Raw genomic sequence first — 19,144 nt, 5'->3', positions numbered from 1 at the left:
TAGAAACTGGGACTTTTAAAAAAAAATTAGGTTAAGTGTCTCTTAAAGATCCAAATGTGAAATTGTGTGACCTAATACATTTGTGCAACTGGTAACCCAAACATTATCATTTTCTGTTCATGAGTTGGTACCAATGCAATGCAAAACACATATAGTGAATTAAGATATTTGTATTAAGGTCTAAACAGGTGACGCAAGGAAATATGCAGCAGGAGTTTTTCTCAAGTTTAATTTGAGAACAAACATTCAAACATCAGTCCAATCCAGGAAGTCTGCTGATGGTGAACTCTGGCCAATTTCAAAAGATGTCAGATATAATGAGTGGCCTAACCATTTAGATAAACAATTCAGAAGTTGGATGGTTTAACCAGACTGACTCTCAATAAGTTTGAGACATGTCTTGTCATTGGTATTTATAAAAAGGAGCACTTTTGTTCTACAGCTCAAGTACTAGAAACAAAAGGAATCTGAACAAATATTTTAGAATCTTGCCAATCCAATGGCAGGAGTGATGGATAAATAACTTAGTGGATGAGACAGCCTGATATAATTTCCCAAATGCTTCATTAAAAAATGTTTGAATCTATTCTTCATGTAATATCTTCTCTAATACCTGCTAGATCTTGTTTATTTGTAAATCATCCTGTCTTCTGAACCCAAGAAAGAGTAGATCTAGCTATTCTATTTTAGACAGCTAAACTAGACTGGTTGAGATATTCAAGTAATCTCAACAGTGTAAAATTTTTTTCCTAGGTGTTTCATTTAAAAAAATTGATGAGTAAGAGTATGCTACTGTCACCAGTATTTCAAAAATTGAGTATTCTTACTTTTATCTTCCTGAATTATTCCCACATCCTCTGCAACATGTACATTTTAATATGTTTATTTTCAGAAGAGCTGTTTAACAGTGGATCTTCCCTTGCTGATGTCAGTTGACAGGATGGCAATATGTATTGCTTATACGCCAACGTGAACTTGAAGGACCAGTTCAGTCCCAGAAGTGAATTCCACTGCAGTTAAGTAATCTGAAATTTTAGTCTAACTTATGAAAAAGTTCTAGACTGAGAGTGGTGCTACAATGGGAACTAGGGACTTCAGCAGCACAGGACCTAGCAGAACAAATCAATTTCACACAGTCACCTGTTTTTATAAAGGACACTGAAAAAAGTTCAGAAAAGATTGTTTAATCATGTGAGTGAATATTTGCATGTACCAAAAGCCATTCTCTTCTGCTAAGTCTTCCACACATGGAACAGTGTGAAGTATCTGATAAACTTTGTTTAGAAGTTATCGACTTATAATATCTAGAAGAGTAAGGGTGTTTCTGAGGTCAAAGAAATCTGGTCCGGAATCAAAGATCTAAGGACAAGACAGACCAGGCACAAATGAAAACAATGCAGATGCTCAAAAGATAACGAAAAGCACTCATTTTTCATAGCCAATGAGTGTCATGGCATCAATTAAATTGCCAACTTGTTAATTAAAAAAAAAAAAAAAAAAGACTAAGTGAGCATAGCTGATTCACCCAGGGCATGTAATGTTTTATGCATGAATATCACTGCTGTATTACTCATCAATAGCCATGGCAAGGGTGGATATGGATTTTTTTTCCGCACCTGTGAGGATAAGTTTTCATGAAAACTTTGTAAGGTTGACCTAACTGAAACCGGAATGAAGAAAAGCAGAAAAACAGGTGAATGCACGTAGGTGTATAAGAGGGCAACACATGGAAATAGACTAAAGATTAGCTGTGTGTGTTGAATTGGTACATTTCAAAGTTTCATTACTGGGACTGCATTTAAAAACGTGTTTAGGGTGACTTGGTAGTCTAGTGGCAGTGCAACACAGTGAAACATGAGAAATCTGAATTTTCCGCCTACACAAGCAGAACATGGTAACGCAGAGACAATATGCTCAGCCTCAGACCATTTGGTTGAAGCAACTTATTTCACTCTCCAGTGAAACAAGGAGCAACAGCCTTTCTTCCTCTCAGAGGGCATTACATCACAGGAGAAAATAAAAAGGGGAAACAGAGCTAACAGGGCAAACAAGTGCAAAATATACATTTAATGTGTGTACCCACTGGTAATGCTCTCCACTACTATGCAAAACAAAACTAGGGCTGAATTCATAGTCCCAGTCTCTTACTCTTCAGGCCAAGAGCAACTGAGAGTGTTTCCAGGGCATACACTCAACTTGAGGGAGAATGGTAAAGAAGTGCCTCATTGTTCTACAGTGACCCATACTGTTGATTAAAAGGTAATGTTGACACACTCCAAAAGAAGTCCTGTTCAAATCCTTCTGAGCCAGAAGGATGGCAGCTCCCGTACAGGGTGTCAATGAAGCCAGAGCTTTAATATCAGGGAAAGAGATTGAATGATAAAAGATGTGACATGTAAGATTAAATCTCTGCTCCATTTAGCCCAATAGTTTGGTCCCAACAGTGGCTAATAACAATTGTACTTCAGAGAAAAGCTAAACCCTCAAAGTGCACCCAACTGATTGTGCACCACTGTACATGGAAGAGAAAAAAATCTTCATGACCCCTGCATGCAATCAGCTAATGTGCTGAAATATAAGATTTCATTATCTCGATCATAATAAATATACCCAAAATTGATGTGTGAACTGAAAAAAAAAATCAATACCTACATTTGTGTTTAAAAAACTGAAGCAGTTTTAGACTGATATAAAATAAAAACTGAATTAAAACTGGGTACAAAACTACATCCTAGTAATGGGTTTCCCAATTGTCTAAGTAGCCCCCCTATTATGTTTTATACTTCATATTTCATGACTAGAGGTTATTCTGGTCAACTAATCATTTGTGGTCTCTGAAAGGGTTTTCCCTCTGTTTATATTCAACCTACCTGCCCATAGTTGTCTATGCCAGTTACTAATCTATTTAAGTTTAATAAATCAAAAGCTGTCCTTAGAGACTGGCCAAGAGTCGTAAGTCCTTCAGCTTGAAGGTTTTTCAATTCATTCATAAAGGTTGCATGATTTTCTTTCCAGCCAGCCTGCAAAGAGAAAGGCAAGAATGCTTATCCTTCAGATGTTAGCAGTATACAGGGAGAGCCTTTTCTGTTACAGATTACAAAAATGGTGTCTTCCTCTGCTGCATGCATGCGGTTAAAAAATACCCCCCCAAACTACCAACTTATCTTACAAGTAACTAAGAACCTTTTCTGCTCCAAAGGCTTCAAAGCCTCATCTCCCCCTCCCCCCGCGCAAGCCTTTACGCACCCCTTGCCCCCCACCCAGCAGAATATCAGCGTTTGGTTCCACGGTCCGAAGAGTGAGCCTACAACTTACTGCGGGTCATTGGAATAACCAGAGCCTGGTCCACGGCAGCGGACGGGGCCGGTCAATGACCTACAGCAGGTTCCCTTCTGATGTGTCATGTGGAGGCTCCGGGTCTCCACGCACGACGAGGGGGAAGCGCCAGCCAAGGCTGCCCGGCCCGAAGCAGGTACCGCTCCTCGCCGCCCCTTGCAGCCGAACTCGCCTTGGAGTTGCTGTCACTTCTCCTAACTTGAATCAATATCCCCCACAGTCCATTGCTGCTCACACACCGCACAGGAAAAATGTCGGCCATGTTGATGTCAGCGCCGCCGCCGCCGCTGCCAGAGCCTGTGTGTGCCTGTGCGGGGGGAGCTGCGCTGCGCTGCGCCGCGCCGCCGGGAGCGCGGGGGAGGGGCGGGCACCCCGGCCCGGGGGGAGGAGGGCGATTCACGGGGGTTACCTTGATCGCGTGGGGAGGCTCCTCGAAAGTGACCAGCATGTACCTGTCTCCTCTGCTGGCGGGGTCCCGGGCGCGGAGCTGCGGGCACAAAGCGCAGGGTTACCCGAGGGAGCCAGCAGCAGCGCCCCGCATGCGATCCCCCGCCCGGCCCTCCCCAGCCCCGCGCCCCCGCCACCCGGGCGGCAGGGCGCCCCCCCCCCCTCCTGTCGCAGGCAGAGCCGGTACCTTCATGAAAGTCTCTACAGCGCCTTTGGCTATGTCCAGATAGGTGGTGCCCAGATGGGTGCGCTGGTTCATGGAGGCGGACGTGTCTATCAGGAAGAGTAAGATGGGCATAGTGCGGAGCAGCAGCGGGGCCGGCGGCTACATGGACAGGGGCGGGGGGCAGACACGGGGGACCGGCGGGCGGGAGGGCAGTAGGAGCTGTGAGTGCGCTGCCCGGGGAGGTGCGCCTCCCCGCCACCCCCCTCCAGGGAGCTGCCCTGCTCGCCTTTGTGTGAGGGACCCGCTCCAGCCCTGCACGGGCTGGTTTATGAGGAGAAGGCGGACACGGCTGCACGGCTGCCGCCGCCGCCGCCGCCGGCCCCCTGTTGATGTTACTCAGAAGTTTCAGGCGGAGCAGCAGCGAACCACCCACCCCTGCACTTTCTCTCTCTGACTGAGGCGCTTCCTCGCTCGCAGCCCGCTTTTAAGGCAGCCTGGGCAGGTCGGGAGCCGCCCCCTACAGGCACGTCCCCAAGCCACGTGACCCCTTCCCTGCCCCGCCATAGGACTCCCGAAGACCCTTCATTAGCATATTTAAATCGTGAGGAAAGAGAAACGAGGCGGCTCTAGCCGTTAAGGGAAAGGCAGTTGATGAGCACGCGTTCTAGTAGCGCGCATGCGCATTGCAGCTGCTACTCTGTCTCCGGGGGGTAACAATGACATAGTAGCCCCGGCTGTCCTGCTCAGGGAAGGAAGCAACCCATAGGCACATGCGCAGGGGGCTGGCTGGGGCACCGTGGGGGGAAGGAGGGGTCTGCAGGACGGGCCGCGAGAAGAGGGTGGGGGGAAGAGGAAGCCCGCGAGAAGGGGGTAGGGGAAGAAGGGGCGGGCCGTGGGACGGGCCGCCAGGGGGGCCGGAGGCGGCCCTCGGGACGGGCCGTGAGAAGGGGATGTGGGCTACAGGAAACCCGCGGGAAGGGAGGGGGCCGCGGGACGGGCCCTGAGGTGGGGGGAGGAGTGGGGGCCCGCGGGACGGGCCGCGAGGTGGGGGCGGGGCCCGCGGCTGTTTATAAGGTTCGTTCTCGGCCGTCAGGGAGGTCGGGGCGGGGCCGGATGCCTGGCTGAGGAGAGTTCAGGACCGGGTCGGCTCGGGAGTGACCTGCACGGACGGGGCCCCAGGGACAGGACACGGGGAGCCGCTTGTCTGCGGGGAGGGGGCCAAGCGGGCGCTGGAGGCCCGGGAGGCAGCAGGGCCTGTCGCGGGGATCCACTCGCCCAGCGACGGCCGGGGCGGTGACTGCGCGCTGGCCTAGCAGCCCGCTCGGTCCGGTCCGGTCCCCCCACGAATCCCGAGTGAGTCACGGGGCGGCGCTTCCTGCTGCCTGCGAGCCGCTCCTGTTCCGGTAACGCAGGCGCCCACAGTCCCCTGAGGCTGCGGGAAGGCCTCGCTGGGATCCTCTAACGGCGGCGCAGTCCCCGGCAGGGGCGGGCACAAGGGGTAGCCGGAGCGGGCGGGAGGCGGGTTGACGGGGGAGCTCCCGCTCGGCCTTAGCTACAGCGGGGGCTGGGACTCCGCCCGCATCCATTCCAGGGTCTGCGGGGACTGGAGGTGGAGTGTGTGTGTTGCACTCTACGTGAGGAGGAGACTGTCCCATGGGAGGGTTATGGGCGGAGGCTTTGCGGGGCGACTCGCCCATTGGTGTGAGGGAGGCAATTTCCAGCCATGGGGTGTTGCGGCCATGGGGGTGGGGGTGGGGGTGGGGCGGGAATTGGGACAGAGGCTCTGGCTGCGGGACTCAGTATTGCAGTCTCTGGAGAAATAGGCTGGGGCAGTTTCAGTGAGAGTCTATATCAGGGGCCAGCAGCCTTTCAGAAGTGCTGTGCCCAGTCTTCATTTAGTCACTCTGATTTAAGGTTTCGTGTGTTGGTAATACATTTTAATGTTTTTAGAAGGTCTGTTTCTGTAAGTCTATAATATATAACTAAACTATTGCTGTATGTAAAGTAAATAAGGTTTTTAAAATGTTTAAGAAGCTTCATTTAAAATTAAATTAAAATGCAGAGCCCCCTGGACTGGTGGCCAGGACCCAGGCAATGTGAGGGCCACTGAAAATTAGCTCGCGTGAAGGTTTTGGCGCCTGTGCCATAAGTTGCTTACTCCTGGTCTATACGTTCAGATTGGCACACGTTGAGACAGCCTTGCATGCTTGGAGTGCTGTAGTTTTGACGTTAGAAGAACTGCACCTTCTGGTTGGGTCTGGGGGTGCTGCACCCTTTGGCTTGAAGTAGTAATAACAACCAAATGCATGGTTTCTGCTTTCAGCACCCCCACTACAAAACTTTTTCCAGCTCTCCTAGTTGGATCTGAAATGTGACACTTAAGTTGTCCAATAAAAACAAAACTGCCACCCCATAAATCACTCAGGGCCCACTCAAAGAACTTCAAAAACTAGCAAGATTTTGCTCCCGTTTAGTTTAAAGAAGCCAAGGCTGTGCTGTTTCTCAGGTTAGGTGGGGCCACAAGATCTGAGGCCAGGCCACAGAAACAAAGGTATGACATTTCCTTTAATTTAAAGTGATGAGTTAAACTAGTGTGCATATCAGAAGTTTAAGGTAGAATTATAGGACCAGAAGGGACCTCGAGAGGTCATGTAGTCCAGTCCCCTGCACTCATGGCAGGATTAAGTACTTGCAACTCAATCTGTTTTGTTTAGGGTTTTTAATGTATGAACAATTGTGAATAGTGCACAGGCAGAACCATCTCAATTATAAACTGTCAGGGGCTCAGACTGTGCATCTTACAGTTTGTCTAGGCTAGGAAAAGTGGTAGGTAGATAATAGGTTGAGGTTACGGGGTGCATTTTGGCTAACCCCAGTCTAACCTCTTCTCAATATTTCCTCCGTCAGTGCTGAGGCAACCTAAACTTACTTCCAATAAATCGTATAGAGCTGGGGCTGCTTCCAATCAATTAGTGCAGGGTTCCCATCAGTATTCTGGACTCCTCTGCTCCCATCTCTTTCTCCAGCAATTGGGCCTCTTGGTTTTCCTTTCTATTCCCTTACCCTTAAAGAAGTAGGAAATCAGAGGTTTCTTTTCTCTTCTCACTTGTGAATTTAGCAACAGCTCTGGAGCTTCTCTGTCCCTTACCTGATTTTCCCTTCCTATGAAAAATGTACCAGTTCCAGCTGATCTGCTCCCACCACTCCCAAAGAACTAGAAGCTTAGGAGTTGCTATGCTCCTTCCGTTCTTACCTCCAGAAAAGAAGCCAAGAGTTCTCAGCCTTACTCAGCTCACTTTCCCAGGCTCATTTGGGAAACTGTGGTTCTTTGAGATGTTTTGTCATAGAATATCAGGGTTGGAAGGGACCTCAGGATATCATCTAGTCCAACTGTGTGATCCCAAATTGGATGGTGATGGGCATGTACTGCAGCTAAATATACCCTCCCTGAGCTGATTGAAAATCCTCAGTGTTTCAAGAAAAATAAAATAATCCAGGATAACAGGAATAGATGTCTCCAACAATTGAAATTGTTGCTGAGCAGCCCCAAATGAAAGATCTTACCATTTGGCTCTATCAATTAGCCTTGTAGAACCTTTTCTGCTCTGAGTCCAAATATCTTCTATTTCTCTAGAATGATTCCTGCATACTGCACTTAAACAGCTAGCATCCATGCTGTCAGATGTGGGGGTGATGGGCCAGGGCATAGGCACCAACTCCATGAGTGCTCTGGGGCTAGAACTGCCACAGGAAAAAAAAAGTGGGTGCTCAGCACCCACTGGCAGGCCCCTCCTCCCCCTTCCCTCCAGTGCCTCCCGCCAGTGGCAGGTCCTGCCAATCAACTCTTCTCCCCACCCCCAGTGCTTCCCACCCGCAGCAATCATCTGTTTGGTAGCATGCAGAAGGTGCTGGGGGTGGAGGGGGGGGCAAAACGGGGTGGGGACAAGGGTGGGCAACATATGCCCCAGATGCCAGGGAGTGGAAGGAGTGGGATCAGCCCCTTTGGAACACTGCACTTCAGCGTGGTGGACTGGCGGCTGCCTGAGAGAACCTGGCTGGGGAGGCAGATTCCACTTCTGGCTTGGATGCTGGGGAGCTGGAGCCCCAACCCTGGCAAGTTTCCAGCTCACTCAGCTGTGATCCCCAGCAGCCAAGCCTGGGGAGGGAGTAGAAGCCTCCTCCTCTCCAGCCAGGCTCTTTCAGGCAGTTGTCGGGTTGCAGAGCAGCGACCAGGAGAGGCTGGTGTTAGAAGTTGCTCCCTCCTGCTCCCTGCCTGGGTTCCCTTCCTCCAAGGAGAGTGGTGGAATGTGCCAAGGTGGGGACCAGGTGTAGTCAGAGCACAGAGCATCCCCCCGCAGGTAACGTATGGCTGGGAGAGTGCGGTGGCCCTGGGCTGGGAGCAGGGGTTGGGGGGGGTTGACCAAGGGGGACATGTGACCTCCCCTTTAGATCATGCCCATCAGTATTAGGAGGCACCAGTTGTCTATGGGGTGCCCTCAGGGGAGAGAGCGGGAAGGGGTGGGTGTGGGGCCTGGGAGGAAGGGGTGGAATGAGGGTGAGGCCTGGGATGGAGAGGTGGTTGAGCACCCTCGGAAATCAGGAAGTCAATGCCTATGGGCCAAGTGTAGGGTTACACCGTGATTATCAAACAATGTCCAGAAATCTGGAAGAGTAATGGACAGTTGAATTGACAGATGCATCAGTTCTGCGTACCAGAACTAATGTGCCCAGGCCGGTGCTGACAGTATTAATGGGTCTTTGTCCTGTCATACTTTTCTGAGGACTCTGGAAATTAATGGAATAGATAGGAATAGACATCAGGTTTCTGTTCCACTGGATAATGAATGTATCCAAACATGAGCCTGGGCTTGTGCCTTGTTGGGATTAAAAGTTGATGCTTCTCCAGGTTGGTGGCAAAAACGATTCTCGTAGAACACCCTATTTTAGGAAGACTTGGCTGAGGTCCAGATCCTCAAAGGTATCTAGGTTTCTGACTCCCGTTGATTTCAATGAGAGTCACTTTCCTAAATACCTTTGAGTCAAGACTGCGTTTGTAGAGATTCAGGCCCAGATCTTCAAGAGCACTTTCTGCTTAGTTGATCAGCTAGGTGGTTCTGAAAGCCTTGTATATGTACAGCTATGAGATTGATCTGCTGTTGAATGCACTAGTCACATATAGTCCTGACAGAGAGGGGGATGATCTCACTCCCCCTTGTCTGTTGACATAGACAACACTACAGTGCTGCACTATCAGGATTTGAATTGTGGTCCCTTGGAGGAGGAGTAGGAACGCTCTACATGGTAAATGTATGGCTGTGAGATCTAGACATTTATGATGTTACGTCTGAAGATAGTCTGGGTGTGCTCTCCATCCCTTTTTGGAGGTACCCTTTACAACAGTAGTGCTAGGAGATGGTGAGGTGAATAGGATGCATTGGCATACTTTTCATGGGTCCTTCCACCAGAGAAGAGAGGATAAGACTTCTGAGCTGACTACAACCTGTAAGTTCATGCTGTGTTTTCTTGATAGATAAACTGATTTTTAACTTCCCCATAAAAGGTTGAAAGTGAAGTCTGGCACATGGCATCACAAAGCTACAGAAAACCTTGTGGCCCAACAGCCTGAGATGGGACATCACCAAATACCTTGGTTGAATATGTATAGGGGCCTACCGAATTCACAAACCATTTTGGTCAATTTCACGTTCATAGGATTTTAAAAATCATAAATTTCATAGTTTCAGATATTTAAATCTGAAATTTCATGGTATTGTAACCATGAGGCACCCGACTCAGAACGGGGTCATGGGGTGAGGGGGTCGCAGGGATCTTGTAGGGGGATCATGGCATTTCCACCCTTACTTGTGTGCTGCTGCCTTCAGAGCTGGCCAATGGGAGGGCAGCAGCTGACTGGGTGCCCACCTCTGAATGCAGTGCCACCGCCAGCAGCAGTGCAGAAATGAGGTTGCACTGCTGCTGGAGGCAGCACTGCCTTCAGAGCTGGACTCCCAGCCCACAGTGATAGAGCTTCCTGCAGCCGAGGGAGGTTCCTGGAGACAGGTCTGACCCAGATAAGGGAGCAGCCTGTGCAGAGGAAGAGGAAGTCCTATACCTCCCCAACCCATCCAGGACTAGCAGCTGGTGCCCCCAGCTGGGGTGCCCTTAGCCCTGCCCTCAAACCCAGTGTTTGGTAGTTAAAGGGGCCTTGGACTGGCTGTGTGTAAACCGGGTTGACCACAGCACCCCCTGACCATGGGGCCCTGAGCGGTCACCCATCTGTAAGGCCAGCCCTGCCCTCCCCCCAAAAATTGATGACCTCCCCTTACCATGCCACCCTCATTTCTGCACTGCTGCTGGTGGGAACGCGGCCTTCAGAGCTGAGGTCCTGGACAGCAGCCACTGCTCCCCGGCTGCCCGACTCTGTGAAATACGGTTTCACCTACAATAGCCAGATTTCACAGTGGAGATCAGATTTCATGGTCCATGATGCGTTTTTCATGGCCATGAATTTGGGAGGGCCCTAGATATGTAGATTTGAGAATTGGTGGAGTGTAGTACAAAATCTTGCCTGTGAGAAGTAAGCTCTTGCTGACCCCAAGCTGAGAACTGAATTTTATTGTTTGAATGGTCGTGAGAGTGAATTTGTCCTGATTGATTCTCAGGCCGACCAAGAAGAGGTGGCAAACCAGTTATACTGCATTGGTGACCTATTTTGGATATATGCCTCAAATCAGCTAATTGCTGAGGTATGGGTGAATGTGAAATCCTTAGAGTCAATCAGGGACTTCGCAGAGTAGCTGCAATGAATAACAGGCATTTTGAAAACACACTTGGTGCTGTGGGAAGACTGAACAGTAGCACACTGAACTAATAATACATGAGTGCCACTATAAAAGAAGTATTTTCTATGAGCAGAGTGGATGGACAGATGGAAGCAAGCATCCTTAAGTCAAGAGTTCTGAAGGAATCTTGGGGGATCTAGGGAAGGAATTATGAATGTTAGAAAGACCAACCTTGAAACTAAAGTGCTGGAATTAATGTGTTCAGTCATCTGATATCTAGAATGGAACACCATCCTCCTTTCTTTTTTGAGATAAGGAATTAGGAGTAAAACCCTTTGTTGTTGGGGAGAAGAGGGTACCCCCTCCATTGCACCAAGTTGTAGAAGGATATCTGCCTCTTGCTTTAGTAGTATCTTGTGAGAGGAATATCTGAAAAGAGACAGGAATGGAGGAGTTGGCAAGGACTGAAATTGCACTGAATAACCCTTGTGTAACAGTAATTCTACTGCAGGCATCAAAGAAAGAAAGGTGATTGCCAAATGGTGGAAGGAAGGGATATAGGTCCTTTTAGATCAGTCTGTGTCTTTCGATCATGATATCAAACTTTCTAATAGGACTGTCAAGTGATTAAACGTGCGATTAAAAAAATTGTGTGATTTAAACAATAGTAGATTACCATTTATTTAAATATTTTGGATGTTTTCTACATTTTCAAATATCGATTTCAATTACAACACAATACGAAGTGTACAGTGCTCACTTTATATTTATTTTTTGTTACAGATATTTGCACTGTAAAAAAGAAACAAAAGAAATAGTATTTTGAAATTCACCTAATACAAGTAGTGTAATAGTGCAATCTCTTTATCATGAAAGTTGAACTTACAAATGGAGAATTAAGTACCAAAAAAAGCCACCTGGACTCAGAAATAAAACAATGTAAAACTTTAGAGCCTACAAGTCCACTCAGTCCTACTTCTTGTTCAGCCAATTTCTCAGACAAACAAGTTTTGTTTACTTTTGTAGGAGATAGTGCTGCTTGCTTTTTTACAATATCACCTGAAAGTGAGAACAAGCTTTCACATGCCACTGTTGTAGCTGGCATTGCAAAATATTTATGTGCCAGATGTGGTAATGATTCATATCCCTTCGTGCTTTGTCCGCCATTCCAGAGGACATGCGTCTATGCTGATGATGGGTTCTGCTTGATACAATCCAAAGCAATGCGGACTAATGCACGTTCGTTTTCATCATCTGAGTCAAATGCCACCAGCAGAAGGTTGATTTTCTTTTTTGCTGGTTCAGGTTTTGTAGTTTTGGAGTGTTGCTCCTTTGACTTCCAAAACACACTCCACACTTCATCCCTCTCAGATTTTGAAAGGCACTTCAGATTCTTAAATGTTGGGGTCAAGTGCTGTAGCTATCTCTAGAAATCTCACATTGGTACCTTCTTTGCTTTTTGTCAAATCTGCAGTGAAAGTGTTCTTAAAATGAACAGCATCTGCTGAGTCATCATCCAAGACTGCTATGACATGAAATATATGGCAGAATGTGGATAAAACACAGAGCAGGAGACATATAATTCTCCCCCAAGGAGTTCAGTCACAAATTTAATTAATACATTATTTTTTTAATGAGTGTCATCACCATAGAAGCATGTCCTCTGGAATGGTGGCTGAAGCATGAAGGGGCATATGAATGTTTAGCATATCTGGCCTGTAAATACCTTGCAATACCCAGCTACAAAAGTGTCATGTGAATGCCTGTTCTCACTTTCTGGTGACATTGTAAATAAAAAGCGTACAGCATTATCTCCCGTAAATTTAAACAAACCTGTTTGTCTTAGAAATTGGCTGAACAAGAAGTAGGACTGAGCAGGCTCTAAAGTTTTACATTGTTTAGTTTTTGAGTGCAGTTATGCAACAAAAAAATCTACATTTATAAGTTGCACTCTCACAATAAAGAGGTTGCAATACAATACTTGTATGAGGTGAATTGAAAAATACTATTTTATCAGTTTTACAGTGAAAATATTTGTAATAAAAATAATAAAGTGACCATTGTACACTTTGTATTTTGTGTTGTAATTTAAATCAATATATTTGCAAATGTAGAAAAACATCAAAATATTTAATAAATTTAAGTTGGTATTCTGTTGTTTAACAGTGTGATTAAAATGCAATTAATCGCAACTTTTAAAATCACGTTTAATTTTTTTGAGTTAATGGCATGAGTTAACTGTGATTGACAGTCCTACTTTCTACCTCTAGTCAAGTGTTATATGAGCTTTAGCAGTAGATGAAGATAAACTTTTTCTTCTCTGAGACTGAAGTCTTTTCTTGGGAGGTTTCAAGACCTTTTGCTGGTAATAATATGGTAAGGTTGATCTTCGTCTGGAAAAGATTAGAGGTCTAACCTATTTCCTTTTCGGTGCTGAAGTGTAGCGACTTAGAGATTAAAGTGTTGCTCTACAGTAGAGCTGAGTGAAGAGAGATAATTTTGTTTAGTGGAAGCTGTTTAGTAGGGTGAAAGAAACAAGCTTTCAAGCTTGCACAGAGCTCTTCAGGTCTGGGAAAGGTAATCAGAGTGTCACAGCTAATAACAGGGTGGAACAGATGCCATATGGAGTTAACATGTTGCAAGAAACCATTGAAGGTAGAGTGGGCAGTTAACATCTCTTCAGTAACAGGACAAAGAAGGGTTAGTGGGTTATAGATTGTTACAATGAATCATAAATCCATGTCTTTGAGTTTGGTTTTTAGTGTCTAACAAAGTTATGAATGTAAGCTCCAAGGCTTATTTTTTGAAGGTGGTGTGTGTTTCCTTTAGGGACAAGGATATAAAGCTAAGGTGGAGGAATCCAGGGAGTTTGTGCCTTGCTTGATTCATAGCTCTTACAGTGAAAAGAAGAACATCCTGATTCTCTGGCTCCCACTCATGAATTAACCCAGGGGAGTGAGTGGTAACTGTGGAGAAGGACTTCTGCTATTTCCTGCTGAAGAAGATACAGAAGACTACACTTCCTCCAGAGGGAGGGGCTGATCATTGAAGAGTGTTGAGGAGACCTAGACAATCTTCCATGTGATATGGGTATCAATGTCCATGATGACTGATGGAGTGAAATCTTCAGTATTGGGTCTCTAGGTTCCAGTACTGATAAAGGTTTTGTAGGTGCCCATAAGGGTGCCATGTCAAGAAGGGGAGATTCTGATTCCAGTGATTAGTTAAATCTGTAGATATTTTAAACATAGTGGGAGCTGAGATTACTTGTACCAAAGGAGTTGATAACAGGAAAGATAGTGATGGAAGTGTTGATACTATAGAGGTCAGTCTGGATAAAGTTCTTGTTTCTAGTTCTAATGCCAAAATGTAACAGATGGTAACAATGTTAGTGTCAGTGTAGAAAGGTTGACAATGGCAACCAAGCTCAAATGGGACATTGCTGGTAACGAAGAGAGTGCATCATGGGAAAAGTAGAACTGCAGTCCAGGTCAGGCTTGGGAGGAGAAACTGTGGCCAAGTCAGAAGTATGATAACTCTTCAACTTCCTCTTAGCACCAAGAAAGGTGATTAGTGCTCTCATCTACCATGGACATCAGGAGCAACTGAGTGACCCATTGAGGTCCATACTACACAATCACTACCTCTACCCAGAGTGTGGGACCTTTTGGCAGCCATGGAGTCTTGAGTAGTAGAGATGCCAGTCCTCTGGTAACCAGAGTTGTTCAAATATAGTTTGTGAACAGCTGAGCCACCCTTCAACACATAGTTCTTTAAGTCAGACACATCCTTTATAGAACATTCTAGTAAAAATTGTCTCATGCTTTCTGCATCTGTTTGGGGAGCAATCTACAGATGGAGTATTTATCAAGAATTTGGCCTTCTTCAAGGCAAAAAAAAAAAAAAGGGCATTTAGAATACCCATTGTTCCAGTGGCATTGCTGTCTTACATAAAAGGCAGGACTTAAGCCATGTATACTTGCTTCAGTGATGAAGACAATCTCTCAGTACTGAGGGTCCTAGGAATTTCTATGTTTTTTTATTGCCAGTAGGCAAAGAAGAACAGTATAGAATACTAACTAATTCTAAGACTAACCTAACGCTAATCCTAAATGTAACAGGCAGATGCAATTCTGTGTGGTTGTCACAGGTGAGTGGGGGAGGTTTAGGTTGGATATTAGGAAAATCTTTTTCACTAAGAGGGTGGTGAAGCACTGGAATGGGTTACCTAGGGAGGTGGTGGAATCTCCTTCCTTAGAGGTTTTTAAGGTCAGGCTTGACAAAGCCCTGGCTGGGATGATTTAGTTGGGGATTGGTCCTGCTTTGAGCAGGGGATTGGACTAGATGACTTCCTGAGGTCCCTTCCAACCCTGATATTCTATGATTCTATAAGACAGAACTGAGAAGCAGTTTGGCCCATTCTGCCCTTTATTCCCTTGGTGATGAGACAGGGGGCAAGGGCATGGAGGCCACATGAATGATCCCAACGGACACTGCTAGCCAAGAAAATCCAGAGTCGTGGATGGGGTGCATGTGCACCTGTAGTGGGATCCACATGAATAAATACTTGCACCTGTAGTGGGATCCACATGAATAAATACTTGCTTGCTGTGATGTTAGCACTGAGTGCTAGTATCACTGAAGTCAGCTGGCCTGTCTCTTCCCTCTCATGTACATGTCTGTCCTGTAATACTATTGTCTCTTGCTTTTCCATATTAGAACCCTTGTAGGGGTAGAAATAGTGATATCTTGCCTGTATTAGGTATTAGTGCTTTTTTGCCGGGAGCTGGTTGTTTTGATTATTGCTTGAGACAGACTTTTAAAATTTAAATGCAAAGTAATCAATTTTAAGTCTTAAAAAAAAAAGTTTGTCCCAAGCAGTTGTTAGAGCAGCCAGCTCTTGATGTAAAAATCCTAAGGACTAGGACCAGCATCACAGTGATATCTATAAAGCTCCCTGTATAAGGAATCTATTATGGAGGAGCAGGAAACAGAGACACTAGTGCTGATGCTAGTAGAAAGGGAGACTGGCACAGGTGGAGATTGGGGCATTGGCCCCCAAAACTCTATACTGGTCCTGACATGGGCAGCAGGAGACTCATGTTGGCAAAAGTGTGCCCTATCTGTGCTGGGGCTCCAGCCACTGCAGTCACTTTGCCAGGGGCTGTCTTGGAGGGGGCATTGTTTTCAGAGAAAAGGGGAGGGTAGGAGGTAGCTGTGGGAGCTTTTATTGCAGCACTCTAGAGCCTCTTTACGCACAAGATCACTTTTTGAATTTAAGTGCAACCCAGGATGTACCCAACCCCTTTCCCAAGGCCCCGCCCTGCTCACTCTATTCCCCCCTCCCTCTGTTGCTCGCTCTCCCCCCAACACTCACTTGGAAGGAGGAAGGGATGCAGGCTCTGGGCTGAGGGGTTTGGAGTCTGGGAAGGAGCTCCAGGATGAGCCTGGGGCAGGGAGTTTGGGTTCAGGAGGGGCTCCGGGCTGGGGCAGAGTGTTGGGGTGCAGGAGGGGCCTCAGGGCTGGGGCAGGAGGTTGGGGTGCAGGACAGGGTACAGGGTGCTGGCTCCAGGAGGTAGCTCAGGGCTGGGGTAGGGGGTTGCGGTGCAAGAGGGGGTTAAGGGTGCTGGCTCTGGGAGGGGCTCAGGGCTGGGGATGGAGTGCGGGAGGTTTGAGAGCTCCAGCTGGAGGCACTTGCCTTGGGTTGCTCCCAGTCAATGGCGCAGTGGGCTAAGGCAGGCTCCCTGCCTGCTGTGGCACCACGCCGCTCTCAGAAAACAGCCAGCGCACCCACTGCGGGCCTTCGAGGGGGAAGTTGGCTTCATGCGCTGCCCCTTCCCTGCAGGCATTGCTGCTGCAGCACCCGTCGGCTGCAGTTCCCTGTCCTGGCCCAATGGGAGCTTCAGGGGCGGTGCTTGCAGGCAGGAGCAGCGGCGCGGAGACCCCCTGACTCTTATCCCCCCGCTCCACGATCCGCTAGGGGCAATGCCTAGCTGTTTCCTCCGGGAAGGGAGCTGGGGCCAGGGCAGGCAGGGAGCCTGGCCTAGCTGCACTGCACCATCAGACTTTTTAGGCAGGAGTGCCGCCAGCATTTTTGGCACCCTAGGCGGCAGAAGGTCCCGCCCTTGACAGAGGGGGCGGACGGTCCCGCCCCTGAAATCCCGCCGACGACTGGGGCAGCCAACACCTCCCAAGTGTTAGTGCCCTAGGCCACCGCCTAGGTCACCTAATGAGTTGGGCGGCGGCCCTTCTTTTAGTGACCGGAGATCGCAATCGACTGTCAGGGGCTCCAGGATCGACTATCAGTCGTGATCAACCGGATAGTGACCACTGCTCTAGAGCCTGCCAGAAGCACTCCCTTCTTGGTGGTGATGCGCATGGGATCTGCCCACTGCAGCAGAGTCCCATCAGTGAGTGGCAGAAGGGGAGGGCAGTCGGGTCTCCAGGGGCTCCCTCCCCCACCTAGGCACTTCTACTCCCCTGCATCCCAAAGCACTGCTCAGAACACATCTGGGTGAACTCAGGGATGTATAGGGGTGAAGTGTGTCCGAAGGTGGGTGAAGCTCCTCCAGGCTTGCGACCATCAGGGAAGTACAATGAAGAGAACTCATCTCCCCCAATCACTCCCTGTCTGATTAGGGAAAGGAGCTGGTCATCCTCGCCTTGGGTGCAAGTGCCCGCCCCCAACAGTGTTTTGCTGGTTTTCTCTTCTTGTGAATTCCGAGTAGAGTTTAATCTGAATTTATGTACATATAGCATACAAAATGAGACTTTTTTTTAATTAGCAGTTTATCACTTCTGTGAACATTGTTTCTTCTTGCAATAAATGCAGCATTGCCTGTGCTCTGAAGTTTGGGAGGAACCAACATTCAGTGACAGAAAGACAGATGTATAAATGAAGCATGCACACAACCAGCTGAAGCATAGCTGGAGTTTGGGTAGGGAAAAAAAGAATCACATCAAAGTGACACTCTGACAAGAGTTGCATGTAAAAGGCACTGATGAAACATTGAATTTTCCGTTAGGTGCTTCCTGTCTCACATAGCACACCACACCACATAGCCAAGTGTGATTTTTATATAATATACAAACAACAGTCATGGATCACAAAGGGAGCAATTACTTTTGAGTGAGAGCTGAACATCTTAGTTCAACTTATTCAGTAAACACGAATATAAAATGTTGAAATTAACCTTTTAAAGTTTTAATTTAGAATAAAATAAATTAATGGACCTATCTAAAACTGAGACAAGTTAAAATGGACATTCGGAAGTTTTTTCTGACAGTGACTCTTGAACCGTCGGTGGCTAATTCACTGCAGGATTTTACAACACCTCCAGAGCGGGCCCAGACACTGCCTGCCTCAGGTTGTTACCTGCACAAATTCTCTGTCACTTTAAGACATACCATCTCTACCTAGTTCCTAGGGCTCAGGGCTTCCACTTCTACCTAGTTCCAAGGGCACAAGGCATAACCTGGTAAATTTGGACACCTCCACTCTTTCCCAGTTCCTCGATCTCCAGGTGAAATGCACTTATCTTTACCCCTCTGTGGGCTTCGGGTTCCAGGCTGTACCCCGGGCTCCAGGTAAACACCCATTCTCTGTGGACTCAGAGCAAACACCCATTCACTGTGGACTCAGAGCTTAATCTTTTGTGGGTTTACGGGGTCTTTTATCAGTGATATCCTACTTACCATCTATTTATTAACAATCACTAAAACAATGCACACGCTACACATGCAATAAGTACATCTCCCAATAAGACATGAACTTTTCTTGATGGCCAGTCAGGATCAGGTCATATGAGGGGGACTCTAGTTTCTGCCTGGTGTCATTGGCTGAGTCTTGTGGTCTGGCAACTCTGATCTTTGGGCTTTGTCCTGGAGTTGGTTCCCAAAGAACTTCCTTTTTGACCCCAGTTTATATAGTGAAACTTGAGTCCTGCTTAGCTGCACCTTAACCAATCATTTTACTAAAATTTTACTAACCAGTCCTAACATATTGTAACAAAATTCTCTAACCTAATCATCCCATCACTGTAATTAATATCACACGTAGCAAAATTAATTATGTAACAGTCAGAAACAATCAAAGAACCAGACAGAGATCATATAGACAAACAAGAAGTGGGGACCATAAAGATAAAACAATAAAGAAATGAGGATTTCACAACGACAACTATTGTTAAATGATTTCTTGCCAGACAGAATGCTACCAGACTAGTAAGTTTTCTTTAACCATCTTAAGATTTGTTCCTTTATCTGGTGATAGTGGGTGCTATTAGCACAGGATTGCCTTCTTAACAGCCTGATATTACATTGCTTTAATGTAGTTTAGATGGAATGTGAGGATGTGACTTCCTGCTTCTTAGCTCTCAATATGGGTGAAGACAAAGGCCATAGGCCTTACAAT

General features: G+C 47.0%; 1 protein-coding gene across 6 annotated transcripts in view; it reads right to left on the bottom strand.

The window, feature by feature from the left end:
• INTS6 (integrator complex subunit 6) overlaps positions 1 to 4,781 on the bottom strand; it is a 108,274-nt gene extending 103,493 nt beyond the window's left edge. For 3 of the 6 annotated variants that reach the window (XM_030564383.1, XM_030564416.1, XM_030564410.1), the window contains exons 1-3: positions 3,971 to 4,779; positions 3,746 to 3,823; positions 2,871 to 3,020 (exon numbers count right to left, since the gene is read on the bottom strand). In XM_030564383.1, coding sequence (XP_030420243.1) covers positions 2,871 to 3,020; positions 3,746 to 3,823; positions 3,971 to 4,081 — 339 coding nt within the window. In that variant the 5' untranslated portion in view covers positions 4,082 to 4,779. Of the gene's footprint in view, positions 1 to 2,870; positions 3,021 to 3,315; positions 3,639 to 3,745; positions 3,824 to 3,970 lie in introns of those variants that run through there. The other 3 variants (XM_030564390.1, XM_030564399.1, XM_030564424.1) reach the window with 2 other exon arrangements.
• Between the last annotated feature and the right edge of the window lie 14,363 nt (positions 4,782 to 19,144).

The sequence above is a fragment of the Gopherus evgoodei genome, chromosome 1 (genome assembly GCF_007399415.2).
Source record: "Gopherus evgoodei ecotype Sinaloan lineage chromosome 1, rGopEvg1_v1.p, whole genome shotgun sequence".
NCBI classification, from domain to species: Eukaryota; Metazoa; Chordata; order Testudines; family Testudinidae; genus Gopherus; species Gopherus evgoodei.
The sequence above is the reverse complement of the archived record's forward strand: the minus strand, read 5'-3'. Positions and strand labels throughout refer to the sequence as shown.